Consider the following 25,759-nt stretch of genomic DNA (forward strand, 5'->3'; position numbering starts at 1 on the left):
TACAAAGTCGCGTCAGTCGCGTCCGACTCTGTGCGACCCCAGAGACAGCAGCCCACCAGGCTCCCCCGTCCCTGGGATTCTCCAGGCGAGAACACTGGAGTGGGTTGCCATTTCCTTCTCCAATGCATGAAAGTGGAAAGTGAAAGTGAAGTCGCTCAGTCTTGTCCGACTCTTAGCGGCCCCATGGACTGCAGCCTACCAGGCTCCTCCGTCCATGGGATTTTCCAGGCAAGAGGACTGGAGTGGGTGCCATTGCAAGCCAGAATGATTCCTGAATTGTTAATACACCTTTCGTTTTGACTTCAGGAGACTGGCACCTACGTAGAGCTTGAAGAAAACCCGAAAGTGGAGTTTTCCTGAAGGTGGGGAGTCAGAGCCGGGGATGACCAAGTAGCTGTTCTGCGCCTGCGCCGAATTAGCCGCATGCTCAGTAGCCGAGGTAGGTTTGCTCTGCATCTACTGTTGACCTATCCCAGGAGGGTGAACGCTGCCCGGGACCTGGTGCCTGATAACGCTCTTTTGGTTACCCCTGAAGGGTGTTTCGTCTGACTTGGTCCCAGTCTTGTCACCGTAAGTAATTTTGTCCCCTTCGGGTCAGCGCAAGGGCCTTAGGCAGATCTGAGTAGTTTATTCGTCCTCTTAACTCCAGTCCTCTGCACAGATACGAAGAGATTCAAGGGCTTTATGTAAAAAATAATAATAATAGTAAAAATTACGTCAGTCAGGGTGCCTCTCCAGATACTTCAACTTCGGACCTAGATTCTTCAGTGTCAGTATTTTGATTATTTATCCATGCTATTATTTTCATGCCCCTGGGTTTTTTTATGGCTGTATATTGTTGAAATAACAAGGCAAACCTGGACGGAGTTTGCTGCTGCTGCTGCTAAGTCGCTTCAGTCGTGTCCGACTCTGTGCGACCCCATAGACGGCAGCCCACCAGGCTCCGCCGTCCCTGGGATTCTCCAGGCAAGAACACTGGAGTGGGTTGCCGTTTCCTTCTCCGTTGCGTGAAAGTGAAAACTGAAAGTGAAGTCACTCAGTCGCAACCGAGTCGTAGCGACCCCATGGAATACAGCCCACCAGGCTCCTCCATCCATGGGATTTTCTAGGCAAGAGTACTGGAGTGGCTTGCCATTACCTTGTAGAGACTGTCTTACGCCTAAAATTAAATTTCGTTAAATTAGCACACGTTCTTCCTACTGTCTTTTCTGGTTGTAGACTTGCTTGATATGTTTGGATTCCCTGAAAATGTAGATGTTAGTTTAAAAGGTGTGTATATTTTACTGCTCATAAGATTTTCAAAAAAGAGGTTTCGCCACTTTATATCCTTGGTAATAATGATCAGGAGGATTTTCCCTCACACTGTAGTGAACACTGGCCAAATTTTCTTACCTATGCCTGTCTTACAAATGAACAATCCTTTCTCATTGGTTTAGATTGCCTTTCTTTCATAATTAATGAAGTTGAGGGTTCCCTGGTGGCTCAGATGGTAAAGAATCTGCCTGCAGTGCAAGAGACTTGGGTTTGATCTCTGAGTGCGGAAGATCCCCCCCTGGAGGAAGAAATGGCAACCCACTCCAGTATTCTTGCCTGGAAATCCTGTGGATAGAGAAGACTGGTGGGTTACAGCCCATGGGGTCACAAAGAGTTGAACATGACTAAGTGACTAACACTTGAACATGTCATGATTCAAGGCTTTTACTTTTATTTTTCTAAGAATTGCCTATTATTGGTGTCATTTACCCAATTTTATTGGATTATTCATCTTTTGCATATTGATATATGTAAGTCCTTTTAACAAAAATTAGCTCATTTGTCTAGTACGTAATACAAATTTTTTTCTCTTTCTGTCACTGATCTGTTCGCTTACCGTGTTTTGGTTATACAAACGTTTTAATTTTTATGCAGTCAGATTTATCAATTTATTCTACAATGGATTCTTGGTTTTAGTCATGTTTAAAAGTCCTTTTCCAAATTTATAAAACATTTCACTCATGTTTTATTCTTATACTTCTATGTTTTCATTGTCTAGTCTTAAAATCATGGTTTGGTCTGGAATTTACATTGCTATAAAGAGTGCAAAAAATTCCAACATTTTTTTTAGAAGATTAGCAATAAACGATGTTTTGCACAATTAAGTTTTCTCCGTGGTTTAAATTACAACCTTTAGTGTATTTGGATCTAACTCTGGAATTTGATGTCATTAATTTGTCTCGAATTCTGTCCAGGACTAAACTTTTAATTACTATAATTTTATATCATATCCTATTTTGATAACTGGTGAGGAGAGTATCTCTGCCCATTGCTTTTTTTTTTTTTAGAATTTGCTCTGTTACAGTCAGTTTCCAAAAGAGAAATAAGCTTAGTATTTTGATAGGGAATTCATCATGTATTTTCAGTTCCTAATCTCCATATGTTCACCACATTTGTATTGAGTTCAAGAAGCCACTCCCAGGCTTTGGGAAGAAATGGATCATTTGATTTCTGTTATTTTTGTCCTTCTGAATGAGCCCTGTTAGCAACTATAAAGATTTCTTAAGTGATAGATGTTAGGTTGATTGCCTTAAATGTCATACAGTTGTTTTTTTTTTTTCCTGCTCTAAGTCTCAAGCCCAGAATGTTGTGGAAAAGAGCTTGAACTGTGTGCGATTCACCGTCATACTGGTTATCACTTTATATCCTCAGTCAAAATAACGTCGCAGAAGCTATAGGGATTTTTTTGCCCTTAACGCTGCCCTAATGTCCCTGCAGGATAGTCAGTAATGAGAACAGTCATCGTAATCATGGTTAGCCAGCATTACTTAGTGTTTACCTTGTGCCAGGACTGATTTAATATTTATAACGACTCTATGTTACAATATTACTGTTAGTTCCATATTACCGCTTGAGGCACAGAGAATTTAAGTGGCTTTCCCAAGGTCACAAAGCTAATGTGCGCCAGAGCCGGGAATTGAACACAGGAGACAGGCTCCGGTGCCTATGTCTTTAACCCCTTTTGTGTTGTTCAGTCACTCAGTCGTGTCTGACTCTTTGTGACCCCATGGACTGCACCATGCCAGGCTTCCCTGTCCATCACCAACTCCTGGAGCTTGTTCAAACTCACGTCTGTTGTGTCAGTGATGCCATCCAGCCATCTCATTCTCTGTTGCCCTCTTCTTCTCCTGCTCTCAATCTTTCCCAGTATCAGGATCTCTAATCCCTGTACTGTTTTTGAGTGAGCTTTCAGAGAGACATGCTCACAAAACACAGTGTTTTAGGACCCAGAAGGTGTAAAACTGATAGAGAAGGAAGTACAGTGGATGTAATCTGAACTGCTGTAAGGAAGTGACGAACTTGCAGAAGGAGCTTTTTGGCCTTGCTTTGCCTTCACCTTTGCCATCAACAGGTAATTCTCATTTAGGGTGTGGGAGGGGACTTATCCTGTCTATAATAGGAAGGTCTTTTACAGGTTTTGCAATAATATGATTAGCTATGTTTTCTTTACACAAAGAGCCGAAACTCTGTTCATTTATTTAAAAAATACTTAAGAGAATTACTAGGGCTTGGGGACAGCCTAATATTTTATCAGTAGTTCAGTGTGGATCAAAGAAGTACTTCAGAGAAAATAGTAGAAATATTCTCTCCTTTGCTAACTAAAAGTGATTTACAAGATGTCTTTATAAATCATTGTGCTTTACATCAAACCTGATTTTTTACATTCTTATAAAACTGGTATTTGTTTTAAAGGGTGATTCATAAGTATGGTGCACATTCATTTTCTGAGGAATGTAATAAGACAAAGCCTAAAGCTGTTCTTTAGAAAGAAAATACTGTGGCCTTGGCAAGCAGAAAAGCAAGTGGTTTTAGTCATATATGAAGCTTGCCAAGGCTGGGATGGTTACTGAACTGGTTCAAAGGTAAATGATATCTGTGAAAAGTTAGAACACTATACAGTGTGGGAAAATGATCCGCCTTTCATAGATGGCATTGTATAAAACATGGGGACTGAAAGAGCCCACAAGCACATTAAAATATCCTCAGTGATTAAGACACCTGGGGAGTAGAGATCAGCTACCTGAAGACTACTTTTTTCAGCACAGCAAAAATCAGTTCCATGGCTGGTCATGGATATAAGGGAGTAGAGATAGATCAACGAAGTGTTTGCTAAATCCTTCTCCTGTTTTCTCTCTGAGTTATTGCTGAAGTGTTAATAGTTATCATTGTAAAGAGTTTTTCCACATTAGTGCTCAGTATGCCAAGAAAATGAATCTAACCTGATTATAATGTAATAAGATAAATAGGATTCAGATATATAGAAACCCATTTTGTTTTTATCTTAGTTCCAGACAATTTCTATGTGTTCAGATACAAAGAAACCCATTTTATTTTTATCTTAGTTCCATACTGGTCCCAGTATGCTATTTATTACATCAGTTTCAGTTGTCTTCCTTCTGAGGGGTTTCAAATATTTCACATGTTTATTGTCTCAATTATGTTCATAGTCCCCGTGAACAGAATGTGAATGATAGAAAAAAAGGTGTCAAGAGGTTAAAAAGTGCATCAGATTAAACATGCAGTCAGAAATTGGTGGGAAAATGATGGCTATTGCTGAACTGAGGTTAATAATGTCCTTTCTATTCTGTGTTGTGTTCCCTTATTGCATTGAGATCATGGTGACTTGATTTGGTCAGAAGTGAGAGAGTTTTTGTCCCAGATTGGTTCCCCCTAGGCCTCAAATACAAGACAAAGTACAAGGATTGAGCACAAGAGATTTATTAGGGAGTATTGTCAGGATTCCTCATGGGAAGCGTGAAGGAACTAGGAATGAGCCAGCGGGCAGTGGGGGTGGGAAGCTGGGCCGTGATGCAGCCCCAGCTAAGGCTCAGCCCACCCAGTGGGTATTTGGAAGCTACAATGGCCCATTGGAATTGGGGCAGCAGCCCAGTTGGAATGAGCAGTGGCCTTTATGTCTGCCTGTTGACCAGTTTCAGGTAAAATGACCCTTCTCAGATAAATTCCCTAAGAAAGGTGGCAGCTAAAGGCCATCTGTGGACAGCCCTTTCAGCAAATGGGGAAGTAAGCGATTCAGCTTTAGAGGGGACGTGAGTAGTGTATTTCAGCATCAAAACCATCAATAAGAATGTACAGAAGAATGTGTATGTATATGTATAACTGAATCACTTTGCTCTACAGCAGAAATTAATACAACGTTGTCAGCCAGCTATACTTCAATTTTTAAAAGTCAGTAAGATTGCAGGATTTGAATCTGTATTTTCAAAGAGGAATATATTTGATCCTGGTGGTGGTGGTTTAGTCGCTAAGTTGTGTCCGACTCTTGTCACCCCATGGACTGTAGCCTGTCAGGCTCCTCTGTCCATGGGATTCTCCAGGCAAGAATACTAGAATGGGTTGCCATTTCCTTCTCCAGAGGATCTTCCCAACCCAGGGATCGAACCCTGATCTCCTGCATTGCAGGCAGGCAGACTCTTTACCGACTGAGCTACAAGGGAAGTCCCATACTTGATCCTAAAGACTGTTTTTCCATATTTTTTGTTGGGCCAGGGGCTACATGACACGCCTCACTTTTCCAAATGATTGGTTTTCACTCCTATGACCATGCTATTTGTTCTGTTTGGCCGCTGGTGAAGTCTTAGTTGCTCAGTCCTGTCTGACTCTTTTTGATCCCATGGACTGTAGCCCACGAACTTCCTCTGTCCATGGAATTTTTCAGGCAAGGATACTGGAGTGGATTGCCATTCCCTTCTCCAGGGGATTTTCCCTACCCAGGGATTGAACCCAGGTCTCCTGCAGTGCAGACAGATTCTTTACCATTCTAGTCACCAGGGAAGGTGAGAATGGTAGTAAATAACCAGCGGGTGAAATTTTATTTAATGTCTAAAGGAATATTCATTGGGTTTCAGAAACTAAATGTAATCACATGCAACCCCTCCCTTTTTAAACTATTAATACGTCCCACATAAGGGCTTCCCAGGTGGCACAGTGGTAAAGAATCTGCCTGTCAATGCAGGAGATGCAAGAGACTTGAGTTCCATTCCTGGGTTGAGAAGATTCCTGGTAGGAAATGGCAACCCACTCCAGTATTCTTGCGTGGAAAATTTCATGAACAGAGAAGTCTGAAGGGCAACAGTCCAGGGGGTCGCAAAGAGTTGGATATGACTAAACACACACATACATACACTTCCCATGTACGCAAACGTCCCTTATGCTATTCATCCCTCTCTTGGCATTACTTGTTCTATAGACATTAGGTTACAGTATCTCACCAGTAGCCCAACAAAATATTAGCTCTCATTAGTGGAGAAGTAAATGGCAACCCACTCCAGTATTCTTGCCTGGAGAATCCCAGGGACAGAGGAGCCTGGTGGGCTGCCGTCTATGGGGTTGCACAGAGTCGGACATGACTGAAGCGACTTAGCAGAAGCAGCAGCAGCAGCAGCAGCAGGGCACATAGTATATTTTTAGCCCCTGAACCACCTTTTAATGTACAGCATTTGCACATTACACACATCATACATAAAACATTTCACATGCTCATAGGCCTAAACCAGTTACCTCTATACCTCTTTTTCCCACCTGCTGAGAAAAAGAATACTGCTGAATTTATTGGGAGAGCTGATGCTGAAATGGAGCCTTTCCCCAGGTCTCTTTCAGTAGATGTTTATTAGAGAATCTACACAGTTAATTGAAACCGTCCCAAGGAAGAGCTCAATATCTACATGTTGAATTGAATTCAGGTAAATGAAACCAGCAGCTGGTTTTGAAAGTAACAGAACATTTCTCTTGATTTCCCTTTAGGGCCCATCATGGCATCCAGTCCCACTGTGTTGATGCGGTTGGTGGCTTCAGCATATTCTATTGCTCAAAAGGCAGGAACGATAGTCAGGCGTGTTATCGCCGAAGGAGACCTGGGTATCATTGAGAAGGTACTGAAAGTCTCATCTCATTTCATACCACCTCCATTATTGTTCCTTGAGGTTTAGGTAAAAGGATGTACCAATCTAGACACACTAATAGTTGATTGAAGTAGTCAGTGGCTTCCTTATGGAGCCTGCAAGATCCTTAGTTCAAATGGGTTCCATTTCTGCTCTGAATAGGGCTCCGGACTTCCGACATCCAGAGCTTTTATTTGTATGACTGGGTCTTCTGACCACTGTCCAGGTCCAGAGCACTGGAACCAAGCTTCATATCCTGAAATAATCTGCTTCAGGCAGAGTCATGCTGTACTTAGTGAACTTAACATATTTGGTCAAATCTGGCATTTAAACAAGTATCCCTTATATTCAAGCTTTAGATTTTTTTTTTCTTCATGGAAAAGAAACCTAAAGCAAAGTTTTTCTTTCCAGTATAATAACTAAAAACTTGGGTAAATTATCAGAAAGATAGTTTAGAATGGTAGTTGATTTTTAAAAGAAGTCTCACCCTGTATGTGTTCTAGTTTAAAACATAATTTCTTCCACAGGATTTGTTATTTCACATTACAAATTTGACTTCTCATCATAATCTTTAAGAAAAATTGTATTGTAGTTTTACCAAAGTGGGAAAATTTAGGATATTATAAACATTTTAATGGTTTGAAATAGAGATGTAGTTTAAACACTCCTTTATGATAAGTCAAGCATCTACTTAAGGCTACTTATATAAAAAATAAGGACCTTATATACAAGTAAAAAAAATAAAACTTAGAAATAAGTTCCTGTGAACTAATTAAGATTTTTAGCATAACTGCTTTTAAAAATTAAGACTAAAAATCACAAGAACAAGTAAAATAAATCTTAGTTCTTTTTTTGATAGATTCATGGGCTTAATAGTATAGGAAAGAGATATATAGGGTATTTTGATCTTGAAGTCAAAATTGATTTTGAATCAAACTTTTTAAAAAATATTATAGTACCTCATTTTCCATTTTCAGAAAGTACTCAAGTTTTTTATAATACATAAATGACATCTTCCATCCCTTATCCTGAACCTTGGTTAATGTACTCATAACTCTGAACAATGTCAGTTACCCTCCAGTTTTTTTTCATTATACACTTTCACCCTGGAAAGGGGTCATTGGTGACAGATCAGAGGATTCTGCTCTTGACTGTCTTTCTCTCTTTAGCCATTAACTTAAATACAGTATAAAAAATTTATTGAATGCGTATTTCCCAAAGTGTTGTTAAAGAGGAGGCTGAAAAAAAGGATGCTAATCAAATTTGTCAATAAAAATGAAGCTGGGAGGGCTAGTTAATGTATTGGATCACAGAATAAGTATGTGAAATAGTTGCCAACTCTGAGAAAGATGGGCCAAATTCAACAAGATATTACAATAGGAATAATTATAGAGTCCCATATTCTGTGTTCAAGTACTTAGGAGTGAGTCTGATTCAAATTTGTTTGAAAAAGAGGTTTTAGTTGATCACATACATGCTCAATGACAGATTAACAGTGTAAAACAGCTACTTTAGAAGGCTACTGATCTTGCTATCTTGTCTTTCTTATCATTTTCTCTATTATGAAACATAGAAAGTGGAAAAAATTAGCAAAAAGTACAAAATCATCTATCAGGCCACCACTGCCAATATTTTGGATCATATCTTTGCATATTTTCCCCTTAGCTTCACTTACTTTGTTTAAATTGATTTTCTGTTGTGATTATATTAGATGGGCCACTTTGTAGTGTATAGCTAAAGAGTCATAGCAATACAGTGTTCAAGTTAGAAAAAGAGATAATAGGGACTTCCTAGGTGATACAGAGGCAGGACTCTGCACTTCGAATGCAGGGGGTGCAGGTTTGATCATTGGTCGAGGAACTAGACCCCATATGCTGCAGCTAAGGGTTAGCTTGCCATAGCTAAAAGAATTTAGATGCTGCAACGAAGATCAAAAATCCTCCATGCTGCGGCTAAGACTTGGCACAGCCAAATAAATAAATACGTATTTTTTTAAAAAAGAAAGAAAAGATAAAAGATAATAATGTCCCTGTCCTCTCTACTGGTCAGATACTCTTGGTACTTCATATCCACTTGTTGACACCTCATTTTAAAAGAGACAGGAAAAAATCAGATTTGTCACACAAAATATCCAGAATGGTGAGGTCTGGCACTGTGTCAGTAGAAAGAGCAGGAAATGTCTTACCTGGCGAGTCTTTGGGATAGCTTTCCTCATAGAGTTGAATAACTGTCATTGTGTCTTTCCCTCTGAAGCAGTGCTCTCTAAACTTGACTGCTAAGTGAGTAATCTTCAATTTCAACAGACCTTTCTCGTAGTTTCATTCCACAGTTATTTACAGAGCACCTACTATGTGCCAGGCACAGTTCTTTAAGAAATAGAACAAAGTTCTCTGTCTTTGCAGCCCTGCATTCTAGCAGAATTGTTCTTTGCATTGAGATAAGCAGCAAACTTCAGTGTTGCAGAAAAAAAATTTGATTTTCACAGTCATTCCTTATCTCATTACAAAGTATTACCAAAGTTCTTCCTGTTGAAGATAATCTGTAAATCCACCTAAACAGGCATGTATAAATTGTGACATATCCTAACTGGTTGAAAACAAGATAACAAAGTGGTCACTGTGTTTTACAAGTGTGATTTTATGACATGTGGATTGAGTTGAATGCCATAGGTGAGTTAGGTAGTAAATATTACTGCTGTTCACTTTCATATTTTTTATAGTTTAAAAACAAGAATTTTGAAATAAGAAATAATCATTCTGAGGACCTCTTGAATTACTAGAATTAGGATTCGTGACTGAAATTTATAGAAGAATCCATATCAGAATACTGTTAACTGCCTTGAAAAATGTATAAATTTCCTGTCAACCTGCTTGAGCAAAAGATTAATGTAGAGATCTGATAAAAGGAATTTGTAAGCTGGGGCAGAAAATGTTATAAATAATTTAAAAGTTCGTTTCCAAACTTTAGCCACTAGAAGTCCCATGAGGAAAACCAAGCCAAGAAATTAGCTGACTCATATGATGTTAAGCTCCATCAGTCTTAAAACAGACTGTAATTTAAATGGATATAGATAATCACATGAGACATCAAAGAACAACTTTATTAGTTCTGCTAAAATGTACTTTCTTTGTTGCAGACCTGTGCAACAGACCTGCAGACCAAGGCTGACCGATTAGTTCAAGTGAGCATATGTTCTTCATTGGCACGGAAGTTCCCCAAACTAACAATTATAGGGGAAGAGGTAAGACTTGTCAGGGATACCATGTTTTTTTTTTCATCCCTGTTCACCATATGGATTTGTAATTGTCACTTTGTTATACACTACTTTTATGATTGCAAGCATTGTATTTTTGTGTTTTAACATAAAAATAGCTGTGATGTTCCTTGAACTTTCAGGCAATGTCTGCTTTTAATATTTTGGCCTATTTCTAGACCAGATGTCTCAGTTCTTGACCATAGACAATGTAGTTACGCTTGTGACATTCAGCATACAAAGTATAAGATGAGCAGAATTCTCCAACTTTGAAATAAAATGAGTTTTGTTGTTCCTGGTTTTTTGGTGTTTTTTTTTTTTCCAGTTAACATTTACTTGCCTATTTATTCAAAGACTAACACTGTGAAGGTGAAGGAGTTGACATCTCATATATCTGAGAGTAAGACATAGCTGATATCAGAGCCACTTGTGTAGATAAATGTGTAATACTTAAACGTTCTTTTGTTTTTAATCTTTTCAGGATAATGAAGTTAGGACCCTTTGTAATCAACTTTGATGAGCCATATATGATTTGTTTTTGCAATTTTATTCCGTTAGTTTTAAAAGCTCCAAATAGAAATGGTAAACAGAAAGAACTAGTGAAACCTATGATGCTGCGTTACTTGTTACTGAGACAGAGGGTATTCTGTAAAGAGGAAATAGCTTCGGTCATCACCAGTATTCCCTGCTTTAGGATCTGCCTCCTGAAGACGTGGATCAAGAGCTGATTGAAGATGGTCAGTGGGAGGAGATACTGAAGCAGCCGTGCCCATCACAGTACAGTGCTATCAAGGAGGAAGATGTATGACCCATACTATTACTTACCTCTCTGTTAATCTTCTGTTTTTGTTGTAGTAAAGGAAATAAAATCTGCCATCATAATAAAAAGTTGGTAGTTATAAAAAACAGGGCAACCAGGAACCTGAAATCTTTTAGAGCCAACATAGAAATGTCTGGCAACCGTACGGGATGTCTCACCTGTTGATTTTGAGTTCATTTTCTCATTCTGTTGATTTCCTCTTCACTCTAAAACTGTTACTAAAAATACATTTGGCGGAATTCCCTGGTGGTCCAGTGGTTAGGGGCTCTGTGCTTTCACTGCAGGGGCCCAGGTTCAATCCCTGGTCGGGGAACTAAGATACCACAAGCTGCATGGTATGGCCAATAATAATGATGATAATGATAATACTTTTAGGAAGAAAATCTAATTTGTTATTTAGTAGATTTGATAGTAAAACTTTTCATGGGTAATTGGAACTGGAAAGTGATGAAATGGATCACTGCCTTATATTTTTGGAAGGCCGTAAAAATTACGCCCCTTGCTCTTTATAGTTGTTTAAATTAAATCTGTGACTTCAGATAGCTATCACACTTCTTTAATGTTCGCATTCTAGTTTATTTAACACACATTCGTTGAACACATACTATGAGTAACGTGCTTTGTTCTGTGATACGGAGTATGGAAAGAAAAGACATGATGTCTTCCATCAGAAATATGCCCTCATAAATTCACATCAAGTGTTGTAATTCTAGTGGTTCATGACTGTGTATCCTGAATCATATTGAAAGTCCTAAGAAGAGAGGATTTCTTGTCTATTCTATTTCAGTCTTATAAACAATTCATTTTTCTTGGCCATATATACACTGTGTCCTTAAGATAGTCCAACTGTTGTTATTTTTTCTAAATCAGCATTTATATATGAGTAGTATCCACACAACACATTTTTGCTGCCACTTTAAAGTTTTCCTTGTATCACGATCTGGAGCTCAGGATGTTCATGGCAATGTGTTGTAGTTGTTTAGGTGACAATAAACTTTTACCAGTTCAGCATTTTATATTTAAAAAAATTTTATTGAAGAACAGTTGATTTATAGTGTTGTGTATCTTTGATTACAAAATACTTTTTTTACTATTTTTTTTGATTATTACAAAACTGATGATGTTGGCTTAAGCCTCCCATAATTTCAGAAATGAAAAAGATAGTTTTTAGTTTATCTATTTAAATCAAATTTTTTTTTAATTTCTGTTTTTTGGTGGTTTTTTTTTTTTTGGCTGTCCTGTGAGGCTAGCAGGATCTTAGTTCCCCAACCAGCAATCAAACCTGGACTCATGGCATTGGAAGTGAGGAGTCCTAACCACTGAACCATCAGGCTATTTCCACTTTTTAAAATTTTATATGCTTAATTTGGACATGTTCTCTTTTTTAGCTTGTGGTCTGGGTTGATCCTCTGGATGGGACCAAGGAATATACTGAAGGTTAGTATCTCTTTTGTATTTGGCTTTTGTATCTGTATTTGGCAGCAATAGGACTAGTATATGACGTCCAGTTCAAATACCAATCCCCCCAATACAACCAACCCGAAGGTCCCATACACAAGAATAACTGACATTAAGCCAGTGTAACCAAAGAGACTGTACTGAACCCCCAACTTTATTAGGTAGGAAACCAAGAGCATTGCTGTACTGCCTTGCTCTGCCAGCATCCCATGGTGCACATGCCTCACTCCCCTCCTCTGAGAACTGCTGTCTCACTTCACAGCATCACCTCTAAAGATGGGTTTTGAAACATAGTGCAATATTTCTCCCTCCTGAAATTATCTAAGATCAGCAGACTTAGAAAGCAGCAAATTAAAGTTGGCAACATTGAAGTGAAATGGACCAGGCTCAGAGCCAGAGTGGTAGATTTTAGGAGCACAGCATAAGCTTAGATTCTTATTTTTGAAAGAAAGATTAGCGTGGGTTTTCTTGTATCGGTTCTCAGCTTCATGGCTTAAAAAAAGAAAATGTCTCATAATCACTAGAAAAAACTTTCTCTGTCCTTAGATGAGACACATCTACAAGTGAATTCTGTAGTGTGTATGTGTGTTTTTCCAGAAAACGTCTCTATAATCCATTGAGAAATAGGAGAGCTCTAGACAGTTTAAGTGAGTATAAGAGCAGCTAACAACTGGTTCAGATCTCAGCCCCCACGTCCAGAAAGTTTGATTTACTAGCTCTACAAAGGAGCCTAAGAATCTGTATTGAAAAAATTGAGCCCGTTCATTCTAATGGCATCTTCCCTGGTGGCTCAGATGGTAAAGAATCTGGCTGCAATGTGGGAGACCTGGGTTTGATTCCTGAGTCAGGAAGATCCCCTAGAGAAGGGAATGGCAACCTACTCCAGTATTCTTGCCTGGAGAATCCCACGGACAGAGGAGCCGGGAGGGCAACAGTCCATGGGGTCTCAGAGTTGGACACGACTGAGCGACTAGCACTTTGTTGCACTTTCTTTCTGATGCTGCTTGTTAGTTCATCGTCCACACTGTGAGAAATCTTAATTTAGAGGCTTGAAATACAAATCTTGATGGTGATCCTGGAATCGAGAGTGATCTAGCAGGCAGAAGTGAGTCAGATGGTGATGGTGGGGAGCGCAGAGGAATCTAATGATGGCTGTGGAGTTATGGCTGATTTACTTAATTGGTTTACAGATTGTTACTAATGAGACCATGTGTATCAATCAATTCAATTAAGTGGCCATAGTTCCTACTCCTGTCCCTGGTCAGCACTCTCTTATAATTTGTGTATTTTGCCAAAAGTAGGTTTAATCAAGGATGCTGCTGCTGCTGTCGCTTAAGTCATGTGCGACTCTGTTCGACCCCATAGACGGCAGCCTACCAGGCTCCACCGTCTCTGAGATTCTCCAGGCAAGAGTTCTGGAGTGGGTTGCCATTGCCTTCTCCGTAATCAAGGATCAGTCAGTTCAGTTCAGTTCAGTTCAGTCGCTCAGTCATGTCCAACTCTTTGCAACCCCATGAATTGCAGCACGCCAGGCCTCCCTGGCCATCACCAGCTCCCAGAGTTCACCCAAACTCATGGCCATTGAGTTGGTGATGCCATCCAGCCATCTCATCCTCTGTTGTCCCCTTTTCCTCCTACCCCCAATCCCTCCCAGCATCAGAGTCTTTTCCAATGAGTCAACTCTTCACATGAGGTGGCCAAAGTACTGGAGTTTCAGCTTTAGCATCATTCCTGCCAAAGAAATCCCAGGGCTGATCTCCTTCAGAATGGACTGGTTGGATCTCCTTGCAGTCCAAGGGACTCTCAAGAGTCTTCTCCAACACCACAGTTCAAAAGCATCAATTCTTCGGCACTCAGCTTTTTTCACAGTCCAACTCTCACATCCATACATGACCACTGGAAAAACCATAGCCTTGACTAGATGGACCTTTGTTGGCAAAGTAATGTCTCTGCTTTTGAATATGCTATCTAGGTTGGTCATAACTTTCCTTCCAAGGAGTAAGTGTCTTTTAATTTCATGGCTGCAGTCACCATCTGCAGTGATTTTGGAGCCCCAAAAAATAAAGTCTGACACCGTTTCCACTGTTTCCCCATCTATTTCCCATGAAGTGATGGGACCAGATGCCATGATCTTCGTTTTCTGAATGTTGAGCTTTAAGCCAACTTTTTCACTCTCCTCTTTCACTTTTATCCAGAGGCTTTTTAGTTCCTCTTCACTTACTGCCATAAGGGTGGTGTCATCTGCATATCTGAGGCTATTGATATTTCTCCCGGCAATCTTGATTCCAGCTTGTGCTTCTTCCAGCCCAGCGTTTCTCATGATGTACTCTGCATAGAAGTTAAATAAGCAGGGTGACAATATACAGCCTTGACGTACTCCTTTTCCTGTTTGGAACCAGTCTGTTGTTCCCACGTCCAGTTCTAACTGTTGCTTCCTGACCTGCATATAGGTTTCTCAAGAGGCAGGTCAGGTGGTCTGGTATTCGCATCTCTTTCAGAATTTTCCACAGTTTATTGTGATCCACATAGTCAAAGGCTTTGGCCTAGTCAATAAAGCAGAAATAGATGTTTTTCTGGAACTATCTTGCTTTTTCCATGATCCAGCGGATGTTGGCAATTTGATCTCTGGTTGAATCACTGTAAATTCCTTACCTTTATTGCAAAAGTAACTTGGGAGGCATTGATGTGCTGCTGATGAATCATAACATGAGTTATGTAATTGATATGAGTTTTCTTCTTTTTAGGTCTTCTTGACAATGTAACAGTACTTATTGGAATTGCTTATGAAGGAAAAGCCATAGCAGGAGTTATTAACCAGCCATATTACAACTACCAGGTATTACTCTTAAATGATACTGAAATATTTTTTCAGATAAATAATTATGGTGTTCTATGATTCTTAATGCTATCTAATCTAGTGGTTTCTAGCTTGGTTGCACCTGCAGTCTGGGGGAACTTTTCAAAGTAAGGATTCCCAGGTCACACCCCAGATGTACTGAGTCAGAACCTCTGGGGGTGATGATACCAGGAATATGTATGTATTTATGGGACTATACATAGACACACTGTATGTGTTGTATATGTTTTTTTACATATGCCTTATGATTCAAATCATAAGCAAAATTGGGAATTACTGATATGGTTCTTGATTAGCTTGGTCATTGAGGCACCTGATTTACAGGTGGTGCTTGAAGCACATTGAAGAAGTGAACCATTTCAATCAAGAAAAGAGGCTAGCCATGTTGTTTTGCAGGTAATTCTACATAATGCCTAAATTATGGTCAGCATTAAATAAATATGCTCTTGCACTGTTTCCTCTTACTTTTTCTCTCTAATCTGCTTTGACTTTCTACTATACTCTCAAGATATTGTCTTCTGTAGAACAAGAGGCTAATGTACTTCCAAATCAGTAATATTACCATTAGATCACATGAAATGTTAAAGGAAATTGTTGAAATAAAATACTTAAGGTATTTACATTAGTGTAACTTTGATGAAAGTGAAAGTGGAGAGTGAAAAAAATTGGCTTAAAGCTCAACATTCAGAAAACGAAGATCATGGCATCTGGTCCCATCACTTCATGGGAAATAGATGGGGAAACAGTGGAAACGGTGTCAGACTTTATTTTTTGGGGCTCCAAAATCACTGCAGATGGTGACTGCAGCCATGAAATTAAAAGACACTTACTCCTTGGAAGGAAAGTTATGACCAACCTAGATAGCATATTCAAAAGCAGAGACATTACTTTGCCAACAAAGGTCCATCTAGTCAAGGCTATGGTTTTTCCAGTGGTCATGTATGGATGTGAGAGTTGGACTGTGAAAAAAGCTGAGTGCCGAAGAATTGATGCTTTTGAACTGTGGTGTTGAAGAAGACTCTTGAGAGTCCCTTGGACTGCAAGGAGATCCAACCAGACCATTCTAAAGGAGATCAGCCCTGGGTGTTCTTTGGAAGGACTGATGCTAAAGCTGAAACTCCAGTACTTTGGCCACCTCATGTGAAGAGTTGACTCATTGGAAGAGACTCTGATGCTGGGAGGGATTGGGGGCAGGAGGAAAAGGGGACAACAGAGGATGAGATGGCTGGATGGCATCACTGACTCGATGGACATGAATCTGAGTGAACTCTGGGAGTTGGTGATGGACAGGGAGGCCTGGAGTGCTGCGATTCATGGGTTCACAAAGAGTCGGACACAACTGAGCGACTCAACTGAACTGAACTGAACCTTGATAGATCTTTAGAGAAAAAAGTAACTAGAACGGGGACTATTACTTCTGAATGTCCAAATTGAGTTAAGAGCAGGATTTCTACTTCTTAGATAACTTTGGGTTTTTCCTACTGTGTATATCATTATAACTTTTTTAGTTATAGTCGTGTGCTTCTTAAGAGTGTCATGTAAACTTTAAGGTAAGCTAATACTGTTCCTTAAAAGAGGGGCATTTAATTCATAGATAATATTGCAATGCATGGCACCTTTAAAAAAAAAAAAAAGGTTTAAGTGCTTTGGAGTTACTAAAAATTTCCGTCATTTCTTTCTGAAGTTAGAATACTTGTATTCACTTTCCACAGAACAATGAAAATCAGAAGTTAAGGGAACCCAGGAATGACGCAAAGGTGAGAAAAATAGCTAGGCTTTTGGCTCCACTGGTAGGTAGAAAGAAGTAGGCAGCTTTGGTACCCCAGGAAGCCAGTGTCTGTGCCATTCCCCAGCTCATTTTCCCCTGTTCTGCTTCTCTCCTTTGTCACCTGTCCCTTTACCACCTTTCCTTCTGTACACTCCCTTTCTCTTTGTCTCTTCCTTCTCTCTTGCTTATGCCTTAAAATTTGTTGCAACAAGGAGAAAAAGTCACTCAGCTTTGTTGGTAGTTTTCAAGGCTGAATGTTCAGTTTAAGATCTTCATCGTTTATCAAGAGCTTCCTGTGTACTGCCAGACTCAAGGATCTACATGCATTATCTCATTCTAAGGTGCACCATCATTCTTTAAGGACACCTTCATCCCCATTCAAAAGATGAGGACACTGAGACAGATAACTTGCCCTGGTTGGTCACTGGCAGATCTGGGATCTAAACCACAGTCCGCAGTCTGTACTGCTCTCTTAGTCACATAAAGCACTTCTCACAATTCAGACTGCATTATTGCTTCTAACAGATACTGAAGCTGGGAAGCACTCTAATTAAAAGAGCATGGCAGAACCTACTGTATAGCACGGGGAACTCTACTCGATGCTCTGTGGTGACCTAAATGGGAAGGAAATCCAAAAGAAAGGGGATATATGTGTATGTAGAGCTGATTCACTTTGCCGTATAGCAGAAACTAACACAACATTGTAAAGCAGCTATCCTCAGATAAAAATTTTTAAAAGAAGAATTCTGAACAGGAAATAAAATTAAAAAAAAAAAAGAGCATGGCAAAGTACAAAGAAACCCAGTCTGTCTGAACATCAGAGCTAGCTCCTTAACCATTATGAATCTTACTTGTCTCATCAGTAAGATGAAAGTGTTAGCCTTTACTACACCCAGACAGTTGGTGTGGCTACTCTGAATGGGAGAGATAGTGAGAGAGGCTGAGAGATCAGGAGCTCAGAGGGAGGCTAGCCGGCTGCCTCGTGGGGTTTGCATTTACCTTGCCAGGGTGCCAAGAGTCCATGGTCCCGTCCTCTTTACCTTCGTGTTTATTTACACAGGGCGTGTGAGTTTTCTAGGGCCCAGAATACTCATATCCCCCTATTAAGTATGCTTTCCTTTCTTTTTCAGAATGACTGGAGAGCTGAATTAATAAGTAGGGTTTTTTTTTTAATGTTTTTATTTACTTATTTTTTTAATATTTTTAATTTTTTGGCCACACAACACTTGGGATCTTAGTTCCCCAACCAGGGATCTAACCCACGCCCCTTGCATTGGAAGCACGGATCTTGACCACTGGACCACCAGGGAGGTCCCCATGAATAGGTTTCTTAAGAGCATGAAGTTGGTCTCGGCAGTTGAGCTGAAGTGTAATGAGTACCCGGAGCCTGTCAGTACTCTGAAAAGTCCAGCTTCTCCTAGGGTGTAGATGCTAGAGCAAACAGGAAAAGCAGGCGAGCATGCACTGAGCCCCAGTGCCTGTTCTTTGGTTCCTCTGTTTCCCCATTTGCAGAGTGCTCTCAGCACTTTGGAGGCCAGCCTCCTCGCCTGTAAAGAACCACCTCGCCAGTGACACGGCCCTCCCCCAGGCAGTCCGTCCATTTCCAGTGGCTGATGATTGGATAGGTGTAAAGGCCTGGCATTTCATCCCAGTTTGTGATATGTTCTCTACCGGGGTCGAGCCCCGGTTGGATCCAGGGATTCCCTCAGGAGGATGGCGTTGGCGATTAAAAGGATAGTTAAAAGGAGAAAGACACAAAGGCTTGACCTGACTGGTTTATGTAGGAAACTAATAAAGTTCGTGACACTGAACTTGCTCAGACCATGGAGGCCGCAGGCGCCCTCTCAAATCGCGGAAGGTGCCTCACCCTGGGCACCTTCTCAAGTGGGTCTTAGAAGCCTAGGCAAGTAAGTGGTCTCAGAGAGCCCCCACGCTCCAAGTCAGTCACCCTGAAGGAAGAACAGAGAAGAAAAGGAGGCAAGAACGACACGGGGAGACCAAGCTTTGAGCAAGGCCCATAGCTTTATTTTCAAAGGGAGCTTATATACCTTAAGTTGTGCATAGAGGATAACAGGGGGTGTAAAATCATGCAAAGTCAGCAGTCTTTGATCCTTATCGAAACCAGGCTTTCTTTTCTGCAAACTTATCATCGTATACAAATGCTTTAGGTGATTTACATCATCTTCTGGCCAGAAGGCCTGTTAACATTTTATGACTCTGATAAAGGTTTGTCAACCATAAGACTTATTTTCTCTAAGAGTAATTATTTTAAAGTTTGGCGCCATCCTCCGAAGGTGTTAGATAAAGTTGCATTCCTATAGGGCAAAGGTGCAGTGGGCTTACAACAAAGGAAAGAATTTATTACCTTGAGGGTCTAAAGTTGTTAACACCAAGGCCACTACTTATTTTTTCTATATACCAACTATATTAATTAATACACTTCCAAGGATACAAGACAGGGGATGTGGAAACTTGGCGGCAAGCATTGGCTCAACAATGAAATCTTCTACTAGTTCTATTCTAACAATTTCTAACCCTCTGAGAGGCTCTATACTATTTGAATACCTTAAGCTTCCCATGCCTCTCGCAGTTGGGAGGCTGTAAACAATCGTATGCGTAGCTGTAGGAGTCCGGATAAACCTGTCAGGCAAGTTAGAGAGCCATCTGAGGGGTTTGGATTGAAACACTCCTATTATGCCCAGGAGGCTAATTAACTAGAGCTCTAAGTTGAATTCCTTTAGAGAAAGGTGGTCGGGGATAGCCCCCCGTTAATGTCAGAGGAGTTGGTGAAAGTCGTAAAATAGTAAAACAGACAGATTCTGGTTTTGGGGTAGATGCTCAGGCAGATCCAGGGGGGCCCTTTGCATATCAGGCCTTTGCCTTTGCATATCAGGCCTCTCCGCATGACCTTTGTCATGGGTGGGAACTCCCGTGCTGGCTCCCGGCAGTTCTCCCCAGTTTGGTACAACCCTGAGGAGCCGTTCGGGCTCCAGAGCTCCCCCTGGGGTCGGCTGAAGCTGTGGTCGGGTCTGCATCATAGCTCAATTTCTCCCTCTGCCCACTCACACCACCTCCCCTCCTTTGCACAGTGTGGATCCCAAGGGCACTCCTTCATAAACACCCTTCTTAACTCAGAGCCCGCTTCCCAGGGAATCCAACCCTGCAACACAAGCGTCTTTCACTGTAACAGCACCCAGAGTACTGCTCTAGGGTAAACAAAATGATGTGTGTGAAAGCATTTTGACAAGTACACTGAGGTAGATAGTCTAGTTCAGTGATAACAGATACTGGCTTTGAACACAGAGGAGCCTCAGTTTGATTATGATCTCCCTAGAGTCCTTGGATAAGCAAATGGCAACCCACTCCAATATTCTTGCCTGGAAAATTCCATGGACAGAGGAGCCTGGTAGGCTACAGTCCATGGGGTCACAAAGAGTTGGACATGAGCAACTTCACTATACTCTATACTATAGAGTCCTTGGTCAGGTTACTGAATGATTCCAAAACTCATTTTCCTCATCTGTAAAATAAGGATGATAATGCCTACTACATGGGACTGTTCTGAGGATTAAATGAGATAATACATGTAACGCTCTTAGTATGGTGCCTGGTACATGTTTAGTATTCAGTAAAAATACATGTCTGTATATCCACTCTATTGCTATAGTGATATTTCGATGACTTTGTGTTAACCATTATAGGCTTCAGGTTTAGCTTCCTCGAAATACAGGTTATGTTTTTCTATGCAAAGTCTATCGTTATAATAATGTGGTTGAAAATTCTTTGAGCTCTGCAAAGGAAAATACAGATTCTGGGATTGCATTGTCATTGTCGTTTTACCACCATAATTGTCAGTAAAATTTTTTAACCCTGACCCCATTATCCACGGCCATTTTTCAGCATTAGCTTCTTCAGTCACTTTGTCTCTGTAGCAGCCAAATGTATTATCACCGTTTCCTGTTCCCATAGTAATGTGATCCCTGTTGTTCCTTGGACAATGAAAAGTAATCAATACATGATATTTCATTTCCTGGGAATTTATGTACCTTTTGCAAAACAGCTCTTTGCAAATACAATAATGAGGCCGTTGGATAATTCTAAGAGGACCAGGAATCAGTATGTGATATTGCCTTTCCTGAAGACTCCAGGCAATAACCAGAAGTTTCTTTCCACACTTTTTTTTTTCTTTCCATTCTTTTGAAGTCCAGTGATTATTATTATTATTTTGGCTGTGCTGCATGTCTTGCAGGATCTCAGTTCCACAACCAGATGTAGAAACTGGACCATGGCAATGAAACCCAGATCCTAGCCACTAAGCCACAAGGGAACTCCCAATTATCAACCAAAACAACAATGAGAATAATCAGTTGATCCTCTCAGGAAAATTTCTTTGTTGGTGATACTGTTTTGTACTTTATAACATTACCATTTTTTTAATCATGCTCCTAATATAACTACATGTTGTATTTATAATGAGCCTTTTTCTCTAAGTGATGACAAGCTTTGCTGTTGTTCCATCTGTTTACACAGGCAGGACCAGATGCTGTGCTGGGGAGAACTATCTGGGGAGTTTTGGGTTTAGGTGCCTTTGGGTTTCAGCTGAAAGAAGCGCCTGCCGGCAAACACATCATCACAACAACCCGGTCCCATAACAGCCAGTTGGTTACGGACTGCATCACTGCTATGAACCCTGATGATGTGCTGAGAGTAGGAGGAGCAGGAAATAAGGTATGAAAATGTATCCATCATCTCCTCTGAAATGCAACTGAATCATTGAAAGAAATAACTGAGCTTTTACAAAATGTGAAATCAGAGTTTGGGAGAAGAGAAGAAAGATCGTTATCTGCCATTAAAGACACATTTCAGCAACATTTGATTTTTTTTTTTAATGTTGTGGTTCAAGCCTTTTTTAACCTAAGAGAGTTCAGTGATAATATAAGTCATTTGCATAAGGCCCCATGCCTGATGCCAGTCTTTATTTTCTCAAGGACCCTCTTGGATTACTTCCTAGATCTTCTACAGACTCTAAGGATGGGCCTGCCTGCCCCTCCCTGGATGCCTCCCCCATTCATTCATTTAGGCCCACATCCTGAGAACATGGTGAAATGAAACACAGTTTGATCTCCATCCCTGATCTCCTCTCATCTGATTGCCCCTTGGTTATCATCATGATGACATCCTTCAGGTGTCTCAAATTCAGCATCCCCAGTTGGAGCACATCCTCTCTCTACCAGCACCCAGATGTGTTCCACTCGCTACTTCCTATCTGGTTAATGGCATCGCCATTTTCCTAACTCTTCTAGCCAGACACCTGAAAGTCATCGTATCCTCCTTCCTTCCTCACATCCTATCAATCTGATCCTACTTACGGATCTTTTTAATTCTCCTCTAAAGTCTCGTCTGTCTCAACTGCCAGTGCCCTAGTTGAAACCTATCATCGTCCCGCATCCAAACTCTATGGCAGCTTCCAAAGTGGTTCCCCGTTCAAGGCCATGTCCTCACAGTGCCACTAGAGCAATGAAAACACACAGCTTATCATGGCGCTCCCCTGCACCACATCCCTGGGTGATTCCACCTCACAGCAGCTGAGAATGGGATGTAAATGCCTCTATATCCTGACACCCAAATGCCCCCAAGCATGTGTTTTTCCCACTTGTGTGTCAAGGGCAACAAATGATAAATATTTATTGAACTGAATGGAATTCATTTCTCCTCCCTTATCCTTTGGAAGTGGGCTTCCCTGGTGGCTCAGATGGTAAAGAATCTGCCTGCAATGCGGGAGACCTGGGTTCAGTCCCTGGGTTGGAAAGATCCCCTGGAGGATGGCATGGCAACCCCCTCCATTATTCTTGCCTGGAGAATCCCCATGGACAGAGGAGCCTGGCAGACTACCGTCCATAGGGTCACAAAGAGTTGGACACGACATGAGCGACTTTGTAAGCAACTAAGCACACACACCCTTTGGAAGCAATAATCAGCTATTTCTAGATTTTCCAAAAGCATTTGCTTGTAAGAGGGTGAAAACTGGAAGTAACAGTATTTTGAAAAAAAAATTTTAAACATCTCAAAGTAAAAATATATTCCTGGTATTCCCTGAAATATGATTTCTCTTTACTCCTTTTGTAACTACAAAACCCATTACCTCTTTTATTCCCAAGGGGTACCATTCCCCATTGGAACAAAGTCCCCATCCTGCACAACCCCCCACCTCTTTTTCTTCTATGAAAAGACTTTGTTGGGCAGTTCTTAACTTTTTTGCATCTAGGACTTCTTTGAAAATCTAACAAAAGTTATAACTAGCCCCTCTTCTCTCAAAAAGTATTCCTGGCACAGTTCTTGGCACATAATAAAGACTTGACACAGATTTCCTCAAAGAAAGAGAAAGGTTTTACTCAGAAGTCTACAGCAAGGTTTAATGGTTTGAAGGTGTTCTTGAATACAGTAATCCTAAAAGGAATAGCTGGTTACCTTGTGTTCACTGAGGTTCTCCTCATTCTCCTGGGCTGGTCTTTTCATCTCAATATTTGCATTCTGAATTTTATAGTACTAATTGTTTCACAGTGTAACCAAAAAATAAGCCAAGTGGCTAATGAGGGGCTGATAGCAAGTTTATGTTTAGAGTCACACAGTTTCTATTGGCAACCTTATTTTTATATGAATATTACAGATGTTAGTAATATGAGTCTTTTAAAATTCACACTTTGGTAGCAGAAACAGTAACAGATAAGATTCTAAAACATGGCTTCCCAGGAGGCTCAGTGGTAAAGAATCCACCTGCAATGCAGGAGACCCAGGAGGTGCAGGTCCGATTCTTGGGTTGGGAAGATCCCCTGGAGAAAGAAATGGCAACCCACTCCAGTATTCTTGCCTGGAAAATTCCATGTTCAGAGGAGCCCGGTGGGTTGCAGTCCATGGAGTCAAAAAGAGTCAGACATGACTGAGCATACACACACACATGATTCCTAAACAAAGACTTACAAAACTGCTTGTTGGATTAGTCAGCATCACACATCTATTAGAACTTATCACAACTTATACATTACTGTGCTGGCTGATATTTCTGTCTTCTTTACATAATAATGGTCAAATTTTTGCAAGACTAAAAAACTTTACTTTTTCTACAACAAAATATATATAGCTTTCACAATAAAAAGAAAAACAAACACCATAAAAAAGGGAAAACTTTATTTTCCTAACTTGGAATATGAAGAGGCTGCAGATATCCTCCTTATAGCTTATTTGACTACTTCCCCCCCTCCTCAGATCACTGTATAATTACACATGTCTTCTGTATGTTTCTTCATAATACTCGTGTCATTTATACCTGCTGAAGGCTTTAACCTAAGTCGAGTCTGATTGAGGAATCGAAATGCTTGAGAAAAAAAAACTAGCAGTTTCCCTTTATTGGTACCTCAGTCATTTCATGGTCAAGGGATTATTACTCTCTTAACCTTACAGATAATTCAGCTGATTGAAGGCAAAGCCTCTGCTTATGTATTTGCAAGTCCAGGATGCAAGAAGTGGGACACCTGTGCTCCAGAAGTCATTTTACATGCTGTCGGAGGTTAGTCCATTTTATTTGGGGGGAATTATACAGTTTTCATATTATGCTAAAAAATTATACAGGTTTTATACAGTTTTCATATTGTGCTGGGACATAATATTTCAGTAGTATTACTTTACCTAGACTCTTAAAATGTAAATGATAGAAGGAAAGTTAGAGGTTATACAGTCCAACCCCTGCATCGTATAGGTAAGAAAGTAGATTTCCAGCAAACTCATTCTTGAGTTGGGGAAATAAGATCCCACATGTTGCACAGTAAGGCAAAAAAAAAAAAAAACTAAATTATTTTAATCAAGGTGGAAAAAATAATGATACCTTTAGTTAGTCTTAAACTGCAAGTGAAATTAACACTTAAGCTTTGTGGTCCCTTCTCATGTTCCTTATTTTATCCAACATTCATTGTATATTATTACATAGGGAAGCAAGAAACACTTAGATGATCTGATCAGTCATTGACATTGTATTGATGTTTTTTCCACAGGCAAGTTAACCGATATCCATGGAAATGCCCTTCAGTATAACAAGGAAGTGAAGCACATGAACTCGGCCGGAGTCCTGGCCACACTGAGGAATTATGACTATTATGCAAGTCGAGTCCCCCAGTCTGTTAAAAATGCCCTTGTTCCTTGAAGGGAAATCTTGTCAACTCAGCCAGGAGAAGGACTTGGTTCTCAAAAATAATACATTTTAAAATTAACTGAATGGAATTTGAGCTCCACTTTTACTTCATTGTTGATCACCAGTTTACATTTGATTACTTAGGAGTAGAAAATAGAATTTTTAAATGTCTTGATAAATCAATCACCCAGACCAATTTTGACATCTGGAAAATTTGCAAAGTCACTCCGTGTCACATTTCTTTTCCTCCTTTTATTTGGAGCAGTGAAAGAAAAGTTCATTTCCAATTCGCTGTCCTGATCCATTGCTGAATCAACATTCCTATTTTGTAAACAGATTTCTCTAGGGCATAGAACCAGTTGTTACCTGAATCTCATTCTTGTCTTTCAGTGTAATGTAAAAAGTTTCCCTACTCCCATCCTGAATACATTAAAATGTCATTGTATATGTTGAAGAAACAGATTTTGGAGAAATGTTTCTTTATAATTA

General features: G+C 40.2%; 1 protein-coding gene and 1 non-coding gene across 5 annotated transcripts; both read left to right on the plus strand.

The window, feature by feature from the left end:
* Positions 1–204: 204 nt before the first annotated feature.
* Positions 205–25,759, plus strand: BPNT1 (3'(2'), 5'-bisphosphate nucleotidase 1). 4 transcript variants are annotated; one of them, XM_070385504.1, is made up of 11 exons: positions 442–570; positions 3,182–3,385; positions 6,796–6,923; positions 10,069–10,173; positions 10,880–10,987; positions 12,394–12,442; positions 15,208–15,299; positions 17,033–17,077; positions 21,619–21,816; positions 24,547–24,652; positions 25,134–25,759. In XM_070385504.1, exons 3-11 carry the CDS (start codon positions 6,804–6,806, stop codon positions 25,280–25,282), a joined length of 972 nt encoding a protein of 323 aa, XP_070241605.1. In that variant the 5' UTR covers positions 442–570; positions 3,182–3,385; positions 6,796–6,803; the 3' UTR covers positions 25,283–25,759. The 4 variants fall into 4 exon arrangements, with proteins under 4 accessions (XP_070241603.1, XP_014336862.1, XP_070241604.1 ...); XM_070385502.1 differs by lacking the exons at positions 442–570; positions 3,182–3,385 and adding an exon at positions 205–439; XM_070385503.1 differs by lacking the exon at positions 3,182–3,385 and having other exon boundaries at positions 431–570.
* Positions 11,246–11,318, plus strand: TRNAE-UUC (transfer RNA glutamic acid (anticodon UUC)). The gene has a single exon. It is a non-coding gene; the product is annotated as a tRNA-Glu (tRNA).

Source organism: Bos mutus, chromosome 16 (assembly GCF_027580195.1).
Source record: "Bos mutus isolate GX-2022 chromosome 16, NWIPB_WYAK_1.1, whole genome shotgun sequence".
In the NCBI taxonomy this organism is placed as follows: Eukaryota; Metazoa; Chordata; class Mammalia; order Artiodactyla; family Bovidae; genus Bos; species Bos mutus.

What these genes read in the sequence shown, in the direction of transcription:
- BPNT1 (XM_070385502.1), top strand. An exon ending in TAACAATTATAGGGGAAGAG is followed by an intron (nt 10,174 to 10,879) that starts GTAAGACTTGTC and finishes TCCCTGCTTTAG; the next exon opens with GATCTGCCTCCTGAAGACGT. An exon ending in GTGCTATCAAGGAGGAAGAT is followed by an intron (nt 10,988 to 12,393) that starts GTATGACCCATA and finishes TCTCTTTTTTAG; the next exon opens with CTTGTGGTCTGGGTTGATCC.